This window comes from Lasioglossum baleicum, unplaced genomic scaffold (genome assembly GCF_051020765.1).
Source record: "Lasioglossum baleicum unplaced genomic scaffold, iyLasBale1 scaffold1171, whole genome shotgun sequence".
Classification (NCBI taxonomy): domain Eukaryota; kingdom Metazoa; phylum Arthropoda; class Insecta; order Hymenoptera; family Halictidae; genus Lasioglossum; species Lasioglossum baleicum.
The window spans coordinates 21,914-40,694 of record NW_027470230.1 but is presented as its reverse complement, the minus strand read 5'-3'; the positions used below and the strand labels follow the sequence as shown (position 1 = coordinate 40,694).

Here is an 18,781-nt window from a genome sequence, read left to right as displayed (position 1 = left end):
TCTAACATGGAACTGTGAGTCTACCGGCGGAGCGGACAGATGTCCCAGGCGGACGTTGCGACGCGTGCGGGGTGGCGCGTGGCGTGGTGTTCGGTGGCGTGGTACGGCACGCACGGTGCGCCCCCTGATGCGGGGTGGGCAAGTATTGATTGGGTCGGCTGGTTGGTCGGCGTCTGTGTCCAGAGTGGAAGAAGAGAGGGTGGCGGAATCGGCAGGCGCCATCACGCGGGGCCACCGCGACCGTCGTCTGAAGGGCCGTCCAGCCAGTGGCCGCGATCTCGATTCATCGAAAAGATGGTCATGATGGCTGGCATGGACGACCACGAGCGCAAAGTCGTCCTCGAGTTCTGCCACCTGCTCGAGAAGAGCAAGCAGCTGTTCAACGGGTTACGGGATCTGCCACAATACGGGCACAAGCAGTGGCAGGGCTACTTCGGGCGCACCTTTGACATCTACACCAAGCTGTGGAAGTTCCAGCAGCAGCACAGGTGAGTGAGATAAGGCAAGAAGGAGAGGAGAGAGTAAAGCAGAGAGAGATTGTGACGGTGTGGCGTATACCGGGAGTCACGGTGAGTCATCGTCGCGAGCAAGGGTGGCCGCTGGCGTGGCCGAAGCCATCGATCACACGCGCGCCGTCCTCCATGCCACGAGGTCCTTCGACCAAAGGATCACCGAATACCTCTCCTCGGTGTTTCTCTCGACCTGCGACGGAAAGGGCCGACGGGTCGCGCGCACCTATCTACGTGGAGAACGTAGACGGGAGTAAACGGGATCGGTTGCCCGTTCACCAAGGACCACGGCGGTCCTTTTACGCACTCGGCCCACCATGTGACGTGAGCGTGAATGGAGATCGTGCGCGCGAGTGAACATGCTCACGCGTGTGCGTACTGCTCGTGTTACGCTTACTCCCATCTTCGCCGCGGTCTCCCTCTGGGTATTTTTACTGGACACCGTACGTACCGTGTTACCATAATCTCGCGTTTTTATCGATTCTCCTTTTTTTCAACGATTTTATTACCACCGCGCGTTATCGAGCAGCTTACGCGTCTCGTCGATGCGAGTTTTTACGTGCGATTTCTTTCCCAAACTCTCGCTTTCTCTCCCGCGTAGAAAATTTACCCAAACCGATAGCTCGAATGGGCTTTCAAACCGGTAGCTTTTCACGGATGTCAAAGGATACATCTGATAACGCGAGATTCTGTTTAACGTTCTGTGAAATATCGTCGTGTGAAAGGAGTTCATGTAATTATGCTTCCATCTTGATAAATTTCAACTTCCAGTTTGTAGATGGTATATCTCGAATGATTCTAAAGTCTGGGGTTAGTAGGAAGATGTGAAGTTCTTAGAAATATATTTCGTGAATCGAACAAAATTTCTATGACCTTCGCGTGGAATTGCTATACGATCGCAATCACGTGACCCGAGCCCTCGTGGTTGGCACGATCGCACGCATTTACTCTCGTTCCTTTTACAGCAGTTTCACGAGTAAAACGAATACAGAATTTGATACAATTTCTTCGTGATAAAATCGTCCAAAGTATATGGAGAAATGTAAGATCGAATAATCCGAGATACAGGACAAAATTTCATCCCATATTCCACTTTATCTTGCCTCGTTGAAATAACGAGATCGCTGTGCTAATTCACCTCGGTTTCTGTATTTACGCGTGTAACACGCTTATTTATTTCCTGTACTATTCTTATTCGTGTCAAGTGAGTCTCCATTTATCGTACCATTTGTCGTAAGTCGTATTCAACAATCTCTCTCAAGACGTTATCGTCGACGGCATTTTCTGACCTTTTTTACATCGTTTATTTTCCAATAAAAGGCCATCGCGGTCTGGAATTCTACGAATCGAATCGTTCAATCGTTTTAATATTAATGTAAGTGCATTTAAATGCCATATTTTATATCCGTACCAGTTTGCGCGAGATATTGCGAGGATTTTCCCGATTTTCCGCAACTTTCAAGCCGCGTGAATAGTTGTTTCGTTTAAATCCGATACACGATGACACAACTGCGAACGTTTGACAGGAAGATATCGTAGCAACGCGTGGTGGCCAAATCCGCGGTAGCGACTGCCACGAGGGTTTCAGTCACGTGGTTCCCGACACACGAGAATTCTTAATGGAGATCATGCGAAGATATATAGGAAATAACAGTCGACGCTGCGTTCGATGTGCGTTTAATCTCTTAGACACGACACGCGACTATATTGGATTTCTTGTGTATCATCTTTCAGAACGACGAGTCACTATAATACTTTTCGCGGATATCATCGATTTGAACGACGCGCTATTATTGCGACTTTCGTGGATATCATTGTTCTGAACGACGCGCTACTATAGCTACTTTCGTGGATATCATCTATGAGAACGACACGCCACTATAATGGTTTTCGCGGTTATCATTCCTCTGATCGACGCGTCACTATAATACTTTTCGGGGATATCATTGTTCTGAACGACGTGCTACTGTAGCAACTTTCGTGGATAACACCATTTTTCACAATATTACCTCTTAGGTATGACACGCGACTATAACGGCTTTTGTGTATATCATCTTTCGGAAGGACGCGTCACTATAGCGGTTTTCGCGGATATTATCGCTCTGAACAACGCGTCACTATAGTGGTTTTTGCGGATATCATTGTTCTGAACGACGCACTACTATAGCGACTTTCGTGGATATCATTGTTCTGAACGACGCACTACTATAGCTACTTTCGTGGATATCATCTATGAGAACGACACGCCACTATAATGGTTTTCGCGGTTATCATTCCTCTGATCGACGCGTCACTATAATACTTTTCATGGATATCTTCGCTCTGAACGACGCACTACTATAGCGACTTTCGTGGATAGCACCATTTTTGACAGTATTACACATTTTTCCCTTTATTTCTCGTTTGTTTCTCCTAAACCGCGTTAATTTGGATTATTCGTTTAAAACTCAATTCGAGATTTCTACTTTATCTTCGATCTGATTCTTACACGGAAAGTGTAATACGCATCACGCGTTATACTTCGTTTTAACCTCTTAGGTACGACACGCGACTATAATTGCTTTCGCGTGTATCATCTTTCAGAAGGACGCGCCACTATAATACTTTCCGCGGATATCATTTTTCTGAACATCGAGCTACTATAGCAACTTACGTGAATAGCACCATTTTTCACAGTATTCCCCTTTTTCCCTTTATTTCTCGTTTGTTTCTCCTAAACCGAGTTAATTTGGATTATTCGTTTAGAACTCTATTCCCACGTAATGTCCTATCAGAAATCGCGATGAACAGTTTTTCTGCCATTCGCGACGAGGCGTGCCAGGTTAAATCGGATTTAAATCTCACAGATCTCTTTCCATTTCGATGGTAAAACCTGTGTGGCTCCTTCGCTGATCCGTCTAAGGTACCCTTGACCGATTCACCTAGGCCAGTTTGCTTCGTTGTCTCACTTGAAGCGCGTTGCACACACGTCTTTATTTACCCTTTTCGATTCTGTTGCACCGAATGCCCGGTAATCTTCGGCCCTTTGTCCCTTTCCCTTTTGATCGTAAAGTGTCATCAACTTGGGCTGGCTCGCTGATGGTGCGACTCGACAAAGAGTCAATTGTCTATCCGGCTATTCACACCGCTCGCGTTCGTGCAGACATGCGACACCTAGCCACCACGACATACCGCGTACACATGTATATGTATATATATAAATATATACGTGTATATATATACATACATAGGTAGACACGCGATCGTGTCACGTCGACTGTTAATAAATATCGGGGACGCTCTTTCAGGATCGGTTCCACGCGTCAAAACAATAGGGAAAGTTTCTCGAACGTACGACCGGCAGTTTCAAAAATATCGCGGATCCGGGCTTGTTTGTTTCCATGTTTTTGTTCCCTTTCTGTATCGTTTTCCTCCTTTTATTTCATTCCATTCGGTTTTATTATACCGGCTTCTCCCTTCTTTCTCTTTTATCCTGAAGGGTATGGACATTTTATTCCGTTACTCTGACTTCGCCACAGAGAAAGTGAGATTTCTCGTGAAAGAAGATATCGTTAGGCACGGTGTTGCCTTTACGAGATCCGTTCGCTAGTATTGATTACGCGTTGATGTTTACAAGTTGATTAAACTGTCTCTTCCCGCTTCCTTTACGCTTCAAATCTTGATCTAATTCCATCGTCACCGCGTAACTTCTTTTAGATTATGAATTTTTTATTCTAAGACTAAGAACTACCGAATTCTGGATCTTTACTCGATGCGATAGAAATTTAGTAAAATAACGCAGGTGGAATTCGGGAGATCTATTTAACCCTTCGCGCTCGAAGAATTTTCTCGTGGTAAACAACGCAATTCGAAGTTTTTCTTATATCCTCGTTAACGCTTTTAATAGTGTAACGAAAAAAGTAAAGCACGTGTTTAAGTTCGGAGGTGTATTATATAAAAAAAAAGTTACAATATTTTTTCATATGGTTTCTCAATCCTGCTTGTCTTTTTTGATATATTAAATATGTAATAATTATATTTACATAAAGCACAAAAAATCAAATATTCCCTTCACTTCCTTATAAAGATTTTTTATCCTTTCAACCCTTTGACTACTGTGGGTGCTTAGAGGCGCTCTCAGTATCACAAGCGCAAAATTTATATTTTTATTTTATTTCATTTTCTATTTTATTTTTATTTTATTTTATTTTTATTTCTATTTTAAATTTTTAATAAACGCCCACAGTAGTCAAGGGGTTAATATATTTATCGTTTCGTATTCGTTATTTAGGTTACATTATTAACACTATTTCTACCACGATTTTGTGTATACCTATTTCGACCAAAAGGTGTGTTTTGATACCATTACTTTTGAATGGAAATAATTGCCAAAACTGTTGGGATTTAAAATTATCAATTAAATATAGATAATTCTTAAACCCTTATGAAATCCTTAAAGTGTCAAAAAACACCTTATGATTTTTAAACCGAAGATGAGCCGGAGAAAAATGATATCACTGAATTAATTTAACAACTATTGTACAAAAAGTCAAAAATTTAAATTTGAAGAAATGATTAAACTTAGAGAATAATGTCAATTTAAAATTCGAAAGGCGTCTTGACACCTTTTGGTAGAAATAGCGTTAAAACAAACGGCGACTGACCATTGGGAGTAAAGGATTAACCGATGAAACTTTGGTTTGCAGGGCGATACTAGACACGAAGTACGGCCTGAAGAGGTGGCAGATCGGCGAGATTGCGAGTAAGATTGGCCAGCTCTACTACCACTACTACCTTCGTACCAGCGAGACGAGCTACCTTCACGAGGCCTACTCGTTCTACGTGGCGATTCGTGGCCGAGCTTACTACAGTCGCGCGGCAAAAGAGGACAGGAGCGACCTGATGGTGAAAAAGCTCAGGTACTACGCCCGCTTCATCGTGGTCTGCCTGCTGTTGAACCGGATGAAGCTCGTCCGAGAACTGGTCCAAGAGCTGGACGCGCAAATCGCCGATTACACCAGCACCTACGAGCCGGACGATCAGCTGGAGTGGAACCTGGTGCTCGACGAGATTAAGGCGTTCGTGAAGGCCGAGTCGGCCGTCGGAGTGGTGCACTCGGACTCGAACCCGGTGATACTGACCCACAGGTTAGGGCCTCAGACCTCGCCGCCTGTGGAACGTACGCCACCCATGTGCCTATCCCTGCAAGAGATCCTGATCGTTGGCAATTGCGCCGACCAGGTGAAGTTCAGTGAATTGTCGATGGACATGTTCAGGATGCTGCAAACGCTGGAAAGGGAGCCGAGGGATGACCCTAATCACCTGCACGACGCGTCGCCAGCCGGAAGGATGCCGTTCAGGCCTGGCGCGTATCCGGGGGCGGAAAACGGGGCCCCGAGACGGGACAATCCACACAAGTACCTGTTGTACAAGCCCACCTACAGCCAGGTACAGGTATTCCTCGCGAGTGGTTTCAAGGAGCTGCCCGCGAACGGAGCGCTGTTGCTCTACTTGTCGGCGGACGGCTGCTTCTCCACCGTCAAGCATCCGGAAGAAAGTGAGTGTTCCCTTTGATCGCCACCGATCACGCTTCCGCGAGTATTTTAGAGCCTTGGCTGAGCCGTTTTCCCTTCCTGTCCCGGAGGATTCGAAGCATAGATTTAGGAGAGACACGCTAGAAAGAATAGAAAGTAGACTCCGAGGACCTTCAACAGCGCAGGGTTAATTAAAATTCGTTTCGCGATGGTAGGCTTTTAGTTATATTGTATCAATGGTCGCTGATCGAAGATTTTCTTACCCTTCTTTCCGTGAGATCTGTTTATCTTTGTTATTTCGATTCGAAGCACAGATTTAGAAGAAACACGTTAGAAAGAATAGAAAGTAGACTCCGAGGACGTTCAACAGCGTAGGGTTAATTAAAATTCGTTTGGCGATGAGAGGTTTTTAGCTACATTGTATCAATGATCGCTGATCGAAGAATTTCTTACGCTTCTTTCCGTGAGATCTTCCTTCACGATTATCTTTGTTATTTCGATTCGAAGTACAGATTTAGAAGAAACACGTTAGAAAGAATAGAAAGTAGACTCCGAGGACGTTCAACAGCGCAGGGTTAATTAAAATTCGTTTGACGATAGTAGGTTTTTAGTTATATTGTATCCGTGATCGCTGATCGAAGAATTTCCTTCCGCGAGATCTTCCTTTACGTTTGTCTCTGTTATTTCGTACCGTGGGACAATTCGCTTTTAAGTGAACCATAAAAGATTCTATATCTTTCTGCGAATTAATAGTAATTTTAATCACGATCGACGAGGAAACTAAAATCGAGAGAACCTAACTTTGTCCAGTACCGATATGTTCTATTACCGTTTGTTTTCCGTTACTGCTATTTTCTGTCTAGGATATTTCAAAACTCTTCCGATCTCTCACAAGAAGAAATACATATTTCAGTCTTCTCAATGCACGATTAGAACCACCTATTCTTAAAGTCAACGCAACATCGAATGTAATATTCGAAAAGACAATCTAGAAGATTTCTTAGAATCTAAATCAGCTTTTGCAAATCGAATCTCGCCTTTTGCCGACCCTCGAAATTTTCGAAAGGCAACTCTGCTAACTGCCTAAAACTCATTTCAACTCAGCGGACGACCTAAAAATCGCCAAGCCGAAACAGTTCGCGCGAACTGGCAGCCAGTTGGTCGATCAAAGCGCCGGAACGTGTTCACCTCTTGTTAACAAAAATAGTTTCCGTTTTAAAAAGGCGGTTGGCCTCCGGTCGATCCCATTGATCGGCGAAAATTACTTATCACGGTAGAGGGCAGCCGTTGATGCACAGCTAAAGCGAATCACGCGCTCAGCGAAGCCGAAGTCGAACGCGTGTCGGTGTTTTCGGTCAGTTTCCTCGGCCGGTAATTCTACCACTGGTAGAACGGGTTTTCCGTGTCTCATCGGCACGTCTACTCCCGAAGGTAAGGTTTTCCTAAGCTGCTCTGCGCAATAATACACCGTGTACGCGATCTATGTACGCGATAGTAAGCTTAAACTCTGTGGAATAACTTTGCCATCGGCACGGAAATGGCCGTGAATAGATAAGCTATGTCGCAACGACGTTGCACGTTGCCCGTGATATCCAGCGTAAATTCGTGTCTAAACGCGTGTCGCTAATTGGATCATCGAGTCTGACCATCGCCTTTCTCCTATTCGTTCAAGGGCTTCGGGTGAGCATACGGTACGCAGGCCATCTTCTTGATTGATTTAGCCACTGAACGGAACGGTCTTTTCACCAGAACACGAGTAGCATTAGAATTATATAAACCGGGAAGACTGAAAAGTGTTTCTAGGTTTGATTGATATTGTTGACGCTAATAGGATTTCGAAACATTTCGAGTCTTTTTTTTTACACGAAATAATTACGTTTTATTATTTCTCATAGTTATTAAAGCCTTCTTCTTTGTTATGAACGGACATTTTTATCGTAAAGGAGTAAGAATATTTTAGAAAGGAGTAAGAATATTTTAGAAAGGACTAAGAATATTTTAGAAGACTGAAAGTGTTTCTAAGTCTGGTTGATATTGTTGATTTCGAAACATTTCGAGCCTTTTTTTTTACACGAAATAATTACGTTTTATAATTTCTCATAGTTATTAAAGCCTTCTTCTTTGTTATGAACGGACAACATTTTTATCGTAAAGGAGTAAGAATATTTTAGAAAGGAGTAGGAATATTTTAGAAGACTGAAAGTGTTTCTAAGTCTGGTTGATATTGTTGATTTCGAAACATTTCGAGTCTTTTTTCTTTAGACGAAATAATTACGTTTTATTATTTCTCATAGTTATTAAAGCCTTCTTCTTTGTTATGAACGGACAACATTTTTATCGTAAAGGAATAAGAATATTTTAGAAAGGAGTAGGAATATTTTAGAAGACTGAAAGTGTTTCTAAGTCTGGTTGATATTGTTGATTTCGAAACATTTCGAGTCTTTTCTTTTTACACGAAATAATTACGTTTTATAATTTCTCATAGTTATTAAAGCCTTCTTCTTTGTTATGAACGGACAACATTTTTATCGTAAAGGAGTAAGAATATTTTAGAAAGGAGTAGGAATATTTTAGAAGATTGAAAGTGTTTCTAAGTTTGATTAATATTATTGACGTTAATAGGATTTCGAAACATTTCGAGTCTTTTTTTAGACTAAATAATGACGTTTTATTATTATGACTATGTATAGATATTAAAGCCTTCTTCTTTGTTATAAACAGAACATTTCTATCGTAAAGGGTTAAGAATATTTAGACAGCTTTTAATAATTCGTATTTAGAGATAGCTTTAATAAGATAGTTGCATTAGGATATATTTTGCTAAAGCAAATTATTAATTACAGCTATACCAATTGGCTAGCATAGAAGAATCGTAAAATTAGAAGCTTGGATGCTACAAAGCCATAGAAAGATTACCGTAGATTAGGCTATTATAGTTAATATTTCTATAATAATAATTAAATAATATTCCTATCAAATGTGGAAGTGAACAAAGTAAAATTAAAGATAATACGAATAAGATATTCGCGTCTAGAGATTTAGAAATTCTCTTCAAATTTTTAGATAGGTAAAATTGATCTATTCTCAGTGGAATTCGTAACAAATTTCCATTAGTACTCTAATAATAATAAAGATGATATATCTAACCCCTAAAGTACTCGAAACAATCTAATTATACACCTAAAAATAACCTTCCTTCGTTAACACTCGGAAAACACATTGTTCTACAAAGGAAGTTGCACAGTTTCACAATGCAGCGTTCTCTTCTCCTTTAAAATCAACGCCTTTAATTGGATTCGCGAAAAGATCAGTAGAAGGTGTCCACAACACGAAAGAACCCAGAAAGGACACATGCTGGTTTGCTTTTTTCTTCCCTCTTTTTTTCCGTCTTTAATTAGTGCCCATCCTCGTGAAACTTTTATGCGGATCGAAAGAAGACATCTTGAATGCCGACTCGCGAGATGCACACGACCATGACCCTTTATCGCGGTACATGTTGAATTAACTAAATAGAAAATCCAGGTCGTTTAGATGGTTTCCTAATATTCCGCATACCTTAACGTTCGACCACGGCGAACCATTGCCTTCCGGGCGATCTGGAATAGTTGCCCATCCATTCGTTGCATTTCTGTTCTCGTTTATTTACCGATTCGCGCGTTAAACGCCAGAGATGGTTTCGCAATGCTTTCGATGTGTCTTTTGTGGTGTTTATGTGTGTAATATTTGGTATCTATCGATGTGGCATGTAGGTATTAATATTAATTGCCGTATACACCAAGTGGTAAATCGATGGCAAAATTTTGGTGGTGAATTCTATCATTCTCTTCTCTTTTCTTCAACGCGTTAATCTTGAGATCCGATGGAACCACATCAAATTTTGGTGGTGAATTCTATCATTCTTTTCTCTTTTCTTCAACGCGTTAATCTCGAGATCCGAAGGAACCACATCAAAATTTTTGTGATGTATTCTATCTTTCTCTTTTCTTTGTTTCAACGCGTTAACCTTGAGATCCGAAGGAACCACATCAAAATTTTGGTGGTGTATTCTATCTTTCTCTTTTCTTTGTTTCAACGCGTTAATCCTGAGATCCGAAGGAACTATATCAAAATTTTGATGGTGTATTCTATCTTTCTCTTCTCTTTTGTTTCAACGCGTTAACTTTGAGATCCGAAGGAACCACATCAAAATTTTGTTGGTGTCTTCTATCCTTCCCTTCTCTTTGTTTCAACGCGTTAATTTTGAGATCGAAAGGAACCACATCAAAATTTTGGTGGTGTATTCTATCTTTCTCTTCTCTTTGTTTCAACGCGTTAATCTTGAGATCCGAAGGAACCACATCAAAATTTTGGTGGTGTATTTTATCTTTCTCTTCTCTTTGTTTCAATGCGTTAATCTTGAGATTCGAAGGAACTATATCAAAATTTTGATGGTGTATTCTATCTTTCTCTTCTCTTTGTTTCAACGCGTTAATCTCGAGATCCGAAGGAACTATATCAAAATTTGGCCACCAATTTCTAAACCTGTAAACTTAAATTCTATTCCACTTCGATCTGTGTCTAATCATCGAGCGATCTTCCTTTCTCTGTTCCTCTGCTGTTTCTCTACAAAGTACACCCTCCACTTGACGTTCACTTGCGCGTTATCTAAATGTTACGTGTAAGACGCCTGTGAAAGAGCGAAGGATAAGAAAAAAAAAAAAGAAAAAAGCGAAAGGAAGGAGGAGGAGGAGGAGGGAAAAAATTCGAGTTAAGTTCGAAGGTCGGCGATGTTGAAAAATTCAGCAAGCTGACCACCAAAGGAACGCTCGGAAGCCGCTATTCAGAGCGCGGTGAGGTTACAAGCCGGTCGAGAAGGCGAAAACGGTCTTTCAACGAAAGTAGAGTAGCGCATCCGTGTCAAGGTCATTCCGCGATAGAGATTCCAAGCAGCCAGAGCTCGGTGGATTCTAAGTTTGCAATCAATATCGAAATACGTGGCGGCGCGTCGATATCGAAGAAACCCCGCCGGCTATTAGTCGACAGTTCTTTTGCCTCTTTTAATTAAATCCCTGCTCCAGGTCTCGTTAAACATCTCATTTTTACGGTTCCCAATCGGTTTTACGGATTAAACATTCGCGTTAGGCGGAGGAATTGAAATTCGACCAAAGGGAAGAAGTAGAAATGTCGATATTACAGATTCCAGCAGTTCATAGGGTTCAGTGGAAGAGACCGGGCGATAGTCGGACAGGCGGGAAACTAGGTGGAGTTTAAAAGCAGAACTGGTCCGGTCCAGAAAGTGCGATACAAATTACAATGTCGCGGCGCGATCTAGCCCGGGCGCAAATAAATCTTCCAAGGATACAGAGAACGATTTTGGTAACGCTCCAATTTAGAACGCGCCGCGGCGAGTCTCGAAAACCGACACGGTCCGACGAGCTTCTCTGTTCATTGTTTCGCCGAAATGAAGCTCGGTCTTCCGAGCAGAGCGCGCGCGAACAGTTGATGCAACTGATCGTTGCTTTATTTATAGAAACGCCGACTGCGAAAACAGGCCTAAGCGCCTGCGAGTTCGTTTACGCCTTTATCGAAAGCTACCGACGTCCGTTACCGCTCAAAAAGCTTCATACTATCCCATACTTTTACTTCTCGAAATCTTCAAATTTACAAGTTCCAAATTCGCAAGTATCAAATTCTCCAGTTCGAGCTTCGAATCACGGGGATCGAATATTGCGAGTTCGTTTACGCCTTTATCGAAAGCTACCGACATCCGTTAACGCTCAAAAAGCTTCATACTATCCCATACTTTTACCTCTCGAAATCTTCAAATTCGCAAGTTTCAAATTCTCGAATCGCGGGGATCAAAAATTGCGAGTTTGTTTACGCCTTTCGTTAAAGCTTTCGATGTCTGTTACCGCTCAAAATGCATTGTATATATCCCATATTTTCACTTCTCGAAATCTTCAAATTCGTAGATTTCAAATTCTTGAGTTCGCGCTTCGAATCGCGGAGATCGAAAATTATGAGTTTGTTTACGTCTTTCGTTAAAGCTTTCGACGTCCGTTACCGCTCGAAAAGCGTCATACTATCCCATACTTTTATCTCTGGAAATCTTCAAATTCGCAAGTTTCAAACTCTCGAGTTCGAACTTCGAATCACGGGGATCGAAAATTGCGAGTTCGTTTACATCTTTCGTTAAAGCTTTTGGCGTTCGTTACCTCTCAAAAAGCGTCATACTATCCCTTACTTTTACCTCTCGAAATCTTCAAATTCAAATTTTCAAATTTTCGAGTTCGCGGCTTCGAATCGTGGGGATCCAAAATTGTGAGTTCGTTTACGTCTTTATCGAAAGCTCCCAACATCCGCTACCGCACAAAAACCTTCATACTATCCCATACTTATCTCGAAATCTTCAAATTCGCAAGTTTCAAATTCTCCAGTTCGCGGGGATCGAAAATTGCGAGTTCGTTACGTCTTTCGTTAAAGCTTTCGACGTCGATTACCTCTCAAAAACCTTCATACTACCCCATACTTTTACCCCTCGAAATCTCCAAATTCTCAACTTTCAAATTCTCCAGTTCGCGTTTCGAATCACGAAGACGTAAAACTTCGATTCCCCGTCTAGATTTTCGGCGGCAAAGTTCTCGAGTCCTGTACCTGTTCGCGTAAGGTGGAAGCCAAGGAAAGGCAGGTTAGGTGTCGGACCCACCTGACATCGCGCCGCTCCACGAAACCGGAATTGCACGATGTTGATAAACTTTCCGCTCTTACAGTGGGGTACGACCTGGGCGGCGTATCCACGTGCAGCAAGAGGGATCCGGAGCATGGGAAGAGGCCGACAGGTGGCAAGGAACCGCACTGCCTATACCCGGGTGACCTCTATCCGTTCACCAGAAAACCTCTATTCGTGGTCGTCGACTCGGACAACAGCTTCGTGTTCCAACAGATACCCCGTTACTTCGGTCAACCATTGATGGTGCTGATGTCACCCCAGGACACGCCGCCTACGTTGCGCGATGTTCGACACGGTGGCAGCCTATTCACTCTGTTTCTCCACGCCCCCCTAGCCGCGTTTTGCCTTATATGCAACATCGGCAGCCTGGCCGTGCACCACTGGGAGCGGTGCCAGCGTTACATCGAGCGATTCCTCATCGAGGCCTGTCAGCTCGTCACGCGCTCCAGATGCGGTAAGGATCCAGGACGTTGTTTTTGTCGCCTGACACGGCCTGGAAGAGCTCTGCTCTGCTTTTCTCTCTCTCTCTCTCTCTCTCTCTCTTCTCTTCTCTCTCTCTCTCTCTTTGTCTCTCTTTCTCTTCTAATTGGATAGGGAACGGAGAATGGAGCAGATCGGTGAAACTTTCTTGGCTCTGACCTGGCTACATTCGATCGTTGGACTGGGTGATGAGAACATTGCTTTTAGAAATTTGGTAGAAGGGTAATCGTAGAATAAGTTAGCGTTTCGCAGGTTAATCTTTGTTTCTTAGAGTTCCAGTAGGAATACTGTTTCTTCTGTTCTATATTTCAATATTTTGAGTTGCCTTTGTTGGATACTAGGATTGTATGCTACTGAATTTATTTCGGTATCGTGTATTTTCTTTTTCTTTCTCCAAAGGAATAAGTATCGATCTTCGTTGAAAAGAGCGAAAGGAACCTTGAAACGTTGAGAGCTACCACTGACACTGCAATGTTAGAAAGATCGTCAAATTTTATTGCAATAATGTATCGGTTTGAATTTTTCATACTTACACGAAATATCCTGGAAGTATGAGTAATTTAGAAGAATTACCTCTTTCTTCTTCTTAGTAACGCACGAAATACGTGGGCTTCTTATGAAATCCATTGCAGAAATGAGAACTGTGGACAGGAAATAGGAAAGATATTTGTACAAGAATATATCGTATTCGATCTTTCTCTAATTTTATACGACAATATTATATCTATAAAAACTAAAGCAAAATAAAATTACGTAGCATCTACTTACGTTAGTATAATATTTCTCACGTACATAGATTAATCTCGTAAACGATCTCTCGAATCTTCTTACACTAGTTGCGACGCAACTGAAAGAAAACACAGACGCATCTGTTAGAACTCGCAAAAAGAAGAATTTGTTTTACGCACAGTTTATTTAGTTTACTCCGTGGCTTTGGTAGCCTTTTTATCCGATGACTGATGACCTGGTCAGATCACGTGGTATCGATGTCATCGGAAAACGTGCTAACCAGCACGGTTAATTACGCCATCGACGTGTCTGTTATTGTTTCGCTGGTCGAACCGCCATAAAACGTTTAGCGACATAATTCGAATAGCTGCTACCGTGTACGAGTTATTTTTGCACGAGGAGCACACAATCGAGTCGAGTAACGAACAGTTAAGAACAGTTAATCTTAAACAAGAATTCTCGAACCCAGTCCTCGGAATCGTTTCGGTTCGTTCACCGACAGCCAGAACACGTTGAAAGGGATTTACGATTGCGTTTGAACGATAAACAGAACTGGCCTAGATCCAGGCCGTGTTTATCGCTGAACCGGCAATCTCGCCTCCTAGACGCGTGATCTAGGGTCGGCTACAAAGGGGCTCTCCATTGTTCCTCCCGCGACAGCGATATGTCGTGTGCGAGTTTTCAACGTACGAGTGGCTTCCTTTGTCGCGGACTCTCTCTCTCTCTCTCTCTTTCTCTTTTCCGCGCTATAATAATCGCGTCGTTAAAGTAAAGCTTCCCGCGGATACGTTTAATTCACTTCACCCTCAGAGAAAGTTTCACCGAGATCGATCGAGTCAGCCAGCTGACTATATACTAGCCTGGCAATAATTCGTTCGAATGTTCAAACAACAACGACAGATTCTCGAATAGTAGGCAACAACAGCAGCAACAGTAATATGCAAAATTTGTCGGCCATATCTCTTAGATCTGGAACCGTCGTCGAACTTGTGTTCGGAGAAAGATCGTGGACGTCAGCCGGTGATTTCGAGATCACATCGCGGTTTCGATACGAGGATTCCTACGTTTGCCGGTTTTTGCAGCACAGTCCGACCGAGCGATCGTGATTCTGCGAGCGCGCAACTTCGAGCGCGCAGAAAATAGGAGGGATGAATCGTTTACTCCCGCTACTTCTTTTCCTTTGTCCGCGCGTTTGTGACTCTTAGGGACTCGTGTTAAAGAGAACGTCGAAGCGATCCTTTAACGCGTTCGATGTCGATTAAACGTTGAAACCGAGTCAAACTGCGTGAGACGTAACACTATAGACTTCAAAACCGTTTAATTCCACTACTTTTTTCCTTTGTCCGCGCGTTTGTAATTTTTAGGGCCTCGTGTTAAAAGGAGTTCGAGAACATCGAGGTTATCCTTTAACGCGTTCGATGTCGATTAAACGTTGAAACCGAGTCAAATTGCGTAAGACGTAATACTATAGACTTCAAAACCGTTTACTCCCACTACTTTTTTTTCTTTGTTCGCGCGTTTGTAACTTTAAGGGCCTCGTGTTAAAGAGAACGTCGAGGCTATCCTTTAACGCGTTCGATGTCGATTAAACGTTGAAACCGAGTCGAACTGCGCGAGACGTAACACTATAGACTTCAAAATCGTTTACTCCCGCTACTTTTTTTTCTTTGTCCCGCACGTTTGTAATTTTTAGGGCCTCGTGCTAAACAGAACGTCGAAGCTATCCTTTAACGCGTTCGATGTCGATTAAACGTTAAAACCGAGTCGAACTGCGTAAGACGTAACACTATAGACTTTAAAATCGTTTACTCCCACTACTTTCTTTTTTTTGTTCCAGCGTTTGTAACTCTTAGGGCCTCGTGTTAAAGAGAACGCCGAAGCTATCCTTTAACGCGTTCGATGTCGATTAAACGTTAAAATTGAGTCAAACTTCTGCCTTTTTACTATTATAAAACGTAATTAAACTCTCGCGAATATGGGAAATACGGATCTAGTTGACTAGTCTCGTATGTGCTTTATTTCAGCTAGAATTCCAATGCGTTATCTTGTCAATTATTTAAATGATAGATGGAGAAATCAGTCGAAATTTTTAATAGCCGCTACCGATGATCGATAGAGCGTAAACGAAAAGTTTGAATATGAACGACTACCATCGCGGTGAATATACGATGACGAAACGGTTGCGGATAATCTGGCTAATTGTTAACTGAAGATTTTTCATTAGACGCTGCTAATTACTCGATCTAGCATCACGATCACTCGATAGGACTTTATAAAACTATCCGAGTCTTGTACACGACTAAAACAGATTTCGCCAAATCAGCGTGTTATCTTCTTTTCGACGAGAGGACCCATGGTGTTCACTGTAGACATAAAGATTACATTTATGTACAAATCTCTATTGCGTTATATCTTTTAAATTTCGCTAGATAAAGATATCGAAAAGTATCGCTAAAATCGTTATACAGGTAACCCTCCTATAACACGATATATAGGTTCCTAGAAAATATCGCGTTGTGTGAAACCGTGTTGTATGAGACCCAGAGCCTATACAAAAAGGGGGATTGCGTTTCGAAAACTTATTAAAAACAAATCTTTATTTTTAATTCTAAAATCTGAATTTTTATTAAAAAATATAAATTTATGTACAATACAAAAGAAACAAGAGAAAATATTATTTTAATTCAACGCAATTTTAATTTAATAAATTCCTTCGTGATCACGTAACTGCTTCATTTTCGACACAAAATAAGACGAGTTCTGTCGCGCCGTTTCGGTTTTTCGAGCGTATTTTTTAAAAAATTTCTGCAACTCAAACGGTTAAAACGGTAAGCTTCGTCGCGACTGATGAAGTATAGAGTTGTATAAAGATTTTTCCAATTTTCTTATCGTGTTAGAGCGAAACCGTGTTATAGGATGTCGTGTTGTAGGAGAGTTCTCGCATTTTATGAATCGTGCTATAGCGAAACCGTGTTATAGGATACCGCGTTGTAGGAGAGTTCTCGCATTTTATGAATCGTGTTATAGCGAAACCGTGTTATGGGATACCGTGTTGTAGGAGAGTTCTCGCATTTTATGAATTGTGTTATAGCGAAATCGTGTTATAGGATACCGCGTTGTAGGAGAGTTCTCGTATTTTATGAATCGTGTTATAGCGAAACCGTGTTATAGGACACCGTGTTGTAGGAGAGTTCTTGCATTTTATGAATCGTGTTATAGTGAAACCGTGTTGTAGGAGAGTTCTCGCATTTTATGAATCGTGTTATAGCGAAACCGTGTTATAGGATACCACGTTGTAGGAGAGTTCTCGCATTTTATGAATCGTGTTATAGCGAAACCGTGTTATAGGACACCGTGTTGTAGGAGGGCTACCTGTATTAGAAAATGGTTAATGCAACCAGCTTCTCTTTCCTTTCAAAACGGAAGACGATATGCAGAGATAGGAGAGACTTTGTTTTTGTCGCGAATAGGCGTTGGACAGTGCTGAATTTCGAGAATCGAAAAGTTCACGTAGCAGAGACTACCTACCGGGTTTTCCTATCTGGAACAAGGGTTATCAACTCTTACGTAATCCCAGTGAGAAGTTTCTTAACCCTTCTTCTGCATCGGGGTCGAGATAAACTTGCCGCGAACATTCCTAAAAATCGGGAAAGTTTATTTTCTCGCGCGAGAACGGGCTAAGGGAATCGGAAGAATTGGTAGGAATTGATGAAGAGTAAAAGAGTCGAGTCACGGGGACGAAACTCACCGATGAACTGACGTCCTCGATCGGAACGTAAATTGAATTGCTCGAACGTCAAAATTCTGAAACGAAACGAACGAATGAACGTACAGCATGTTGGAAAGGTCTCTCCGCGGATTGGTTGCCTGTTAACGTGCAGTTCGAGGTGTTTTCAAGTTGGATTTACACGGAAGACGGCTTCTCCTTTTGAATATTACAATCAGAGTCTTCTGTTTCTCTCTTTCCCTACCTGAAAAATTCTCAATAACCACGTACAAATATAGAACAGAAAATCTACTGAAATCGTGAGATATCAAACTCACTTTTCAATAACCATTACAAATTGATTCGTATCAATAAACAACAAACGTTATTAATTTTCACTCGACAATACCTCTCCTTGCAAGCTCGATCTTCGTTTTCCAAAGTTTCTTCCTGAACGCGAAGTATTGCAAACGCTAGAATATTTTACTCAGAAAATTATTCGAAGTCGTAAGAAGAAAATGAAAAAAACTGCAATTTCACGCGCGACATATGCAGCCGCGGAGAGACTTTTACAATCATCTGTATATATAGATATATGCATATGAAAAAAAAAAAAAAGAAAGCAGAGCCCCGAGAGAAACTGCTTTGGACCTGACCGAGCGCTTTTACCGGTCCACGCAGAGACCAGCGTGTTGCAATTCTTCGGCGACGATTTCCTACGACTGTTGCTGGTGCGCTACGTGTTCTGCGACGTGGTGTTGAATCTGCACCGGTCGTTCAGGGGTCGACAGCAGAGGCCCCGTTGCCATCCACCGTTACCGGACGCGGACGTCCTCGAGCATCCCACCCTTCATCACCTGGTGCTCGACCTGGCTACCTGCCTCGACTGCCGCGACCACTTCCCGGACAGCAACGAGCTCGCCTGACCCAGGCATCTTCCCTGCCGGGCCCCCCATGAGTCTACGTCCTGTTGCCGGCGTACAGCCACGACTACGATTACGATTACTGTAACTACAATTGCAACAATAAAATCGTTACACTGAGACCTCATTAAACCGCGTCTAAACAAAAGAAAGGGAACGAGGACAGGAATGAGAACTGGAAGGAGGAGAAGTAATAGCTGGGAATGAGGAAA

At 42.3% G+C, this 18,781-nt stretch overlaps 1 protein-coding gene across 2 annotated transcripts; it reads left to right on the top strand.

Moving 5' to 3' along the window:
- The first annotated feature begins 294 nt into the window (after positions 1-294).
- On the top strand, positions 295-18,572 carry LOC143220536 (protein SCAI-like). Of its 2 annotated transcripts, none has more exons than XM_076446164.1 (4): positions 295-488; positions 5,195-6,045; positions 12,772-13,185; positions 18,328-18,572. In XM_076446164.1, exons 1-4 carry the CDS (start codon positions 295-297, stop codon positions 18,570-18,572), a joined length of 1,704 nt encoding a protein of 567 aa, XP_076302279.1. The 2 variants fall into 2 exon arrangements, with proteins under 2 accessions (XP_076302279.1, XP_076302278.1); XM_076446163.1 differs by having other exon boundaries at positions 18,307-18,572.
- Positions 18,573-18,781: the final 209 nt, after the last annotated feature.

What these genes read in the sequence shown, in the direction of transcription:
- LOC143220536 (XM_076446163.1), top strand. Translation starts at nt 295, where the DNA reads ATGGTCATGATGGCTGGCATGGACGACCACGAGCGCAAAGTCGTCCTC. An exon ending in CGTCAAGCATCCGGAAGAAA is followed by an intron (nt 6,046 to 12,771) that starts GTGAGTGTTCCC and finishes CCGCTCTTACAG; the next exon opens with TGGGGTACGACCTGGGCGGC. An exon ending in CGTCACGCGCTCCAGATGCG is followed by an intron (nt 13,186 to 18,306) that starts GTAAGGATCCAG and finishes GACCTGACCGAG; the next exon opens with CGCTTTTACCGGTCCACGCA.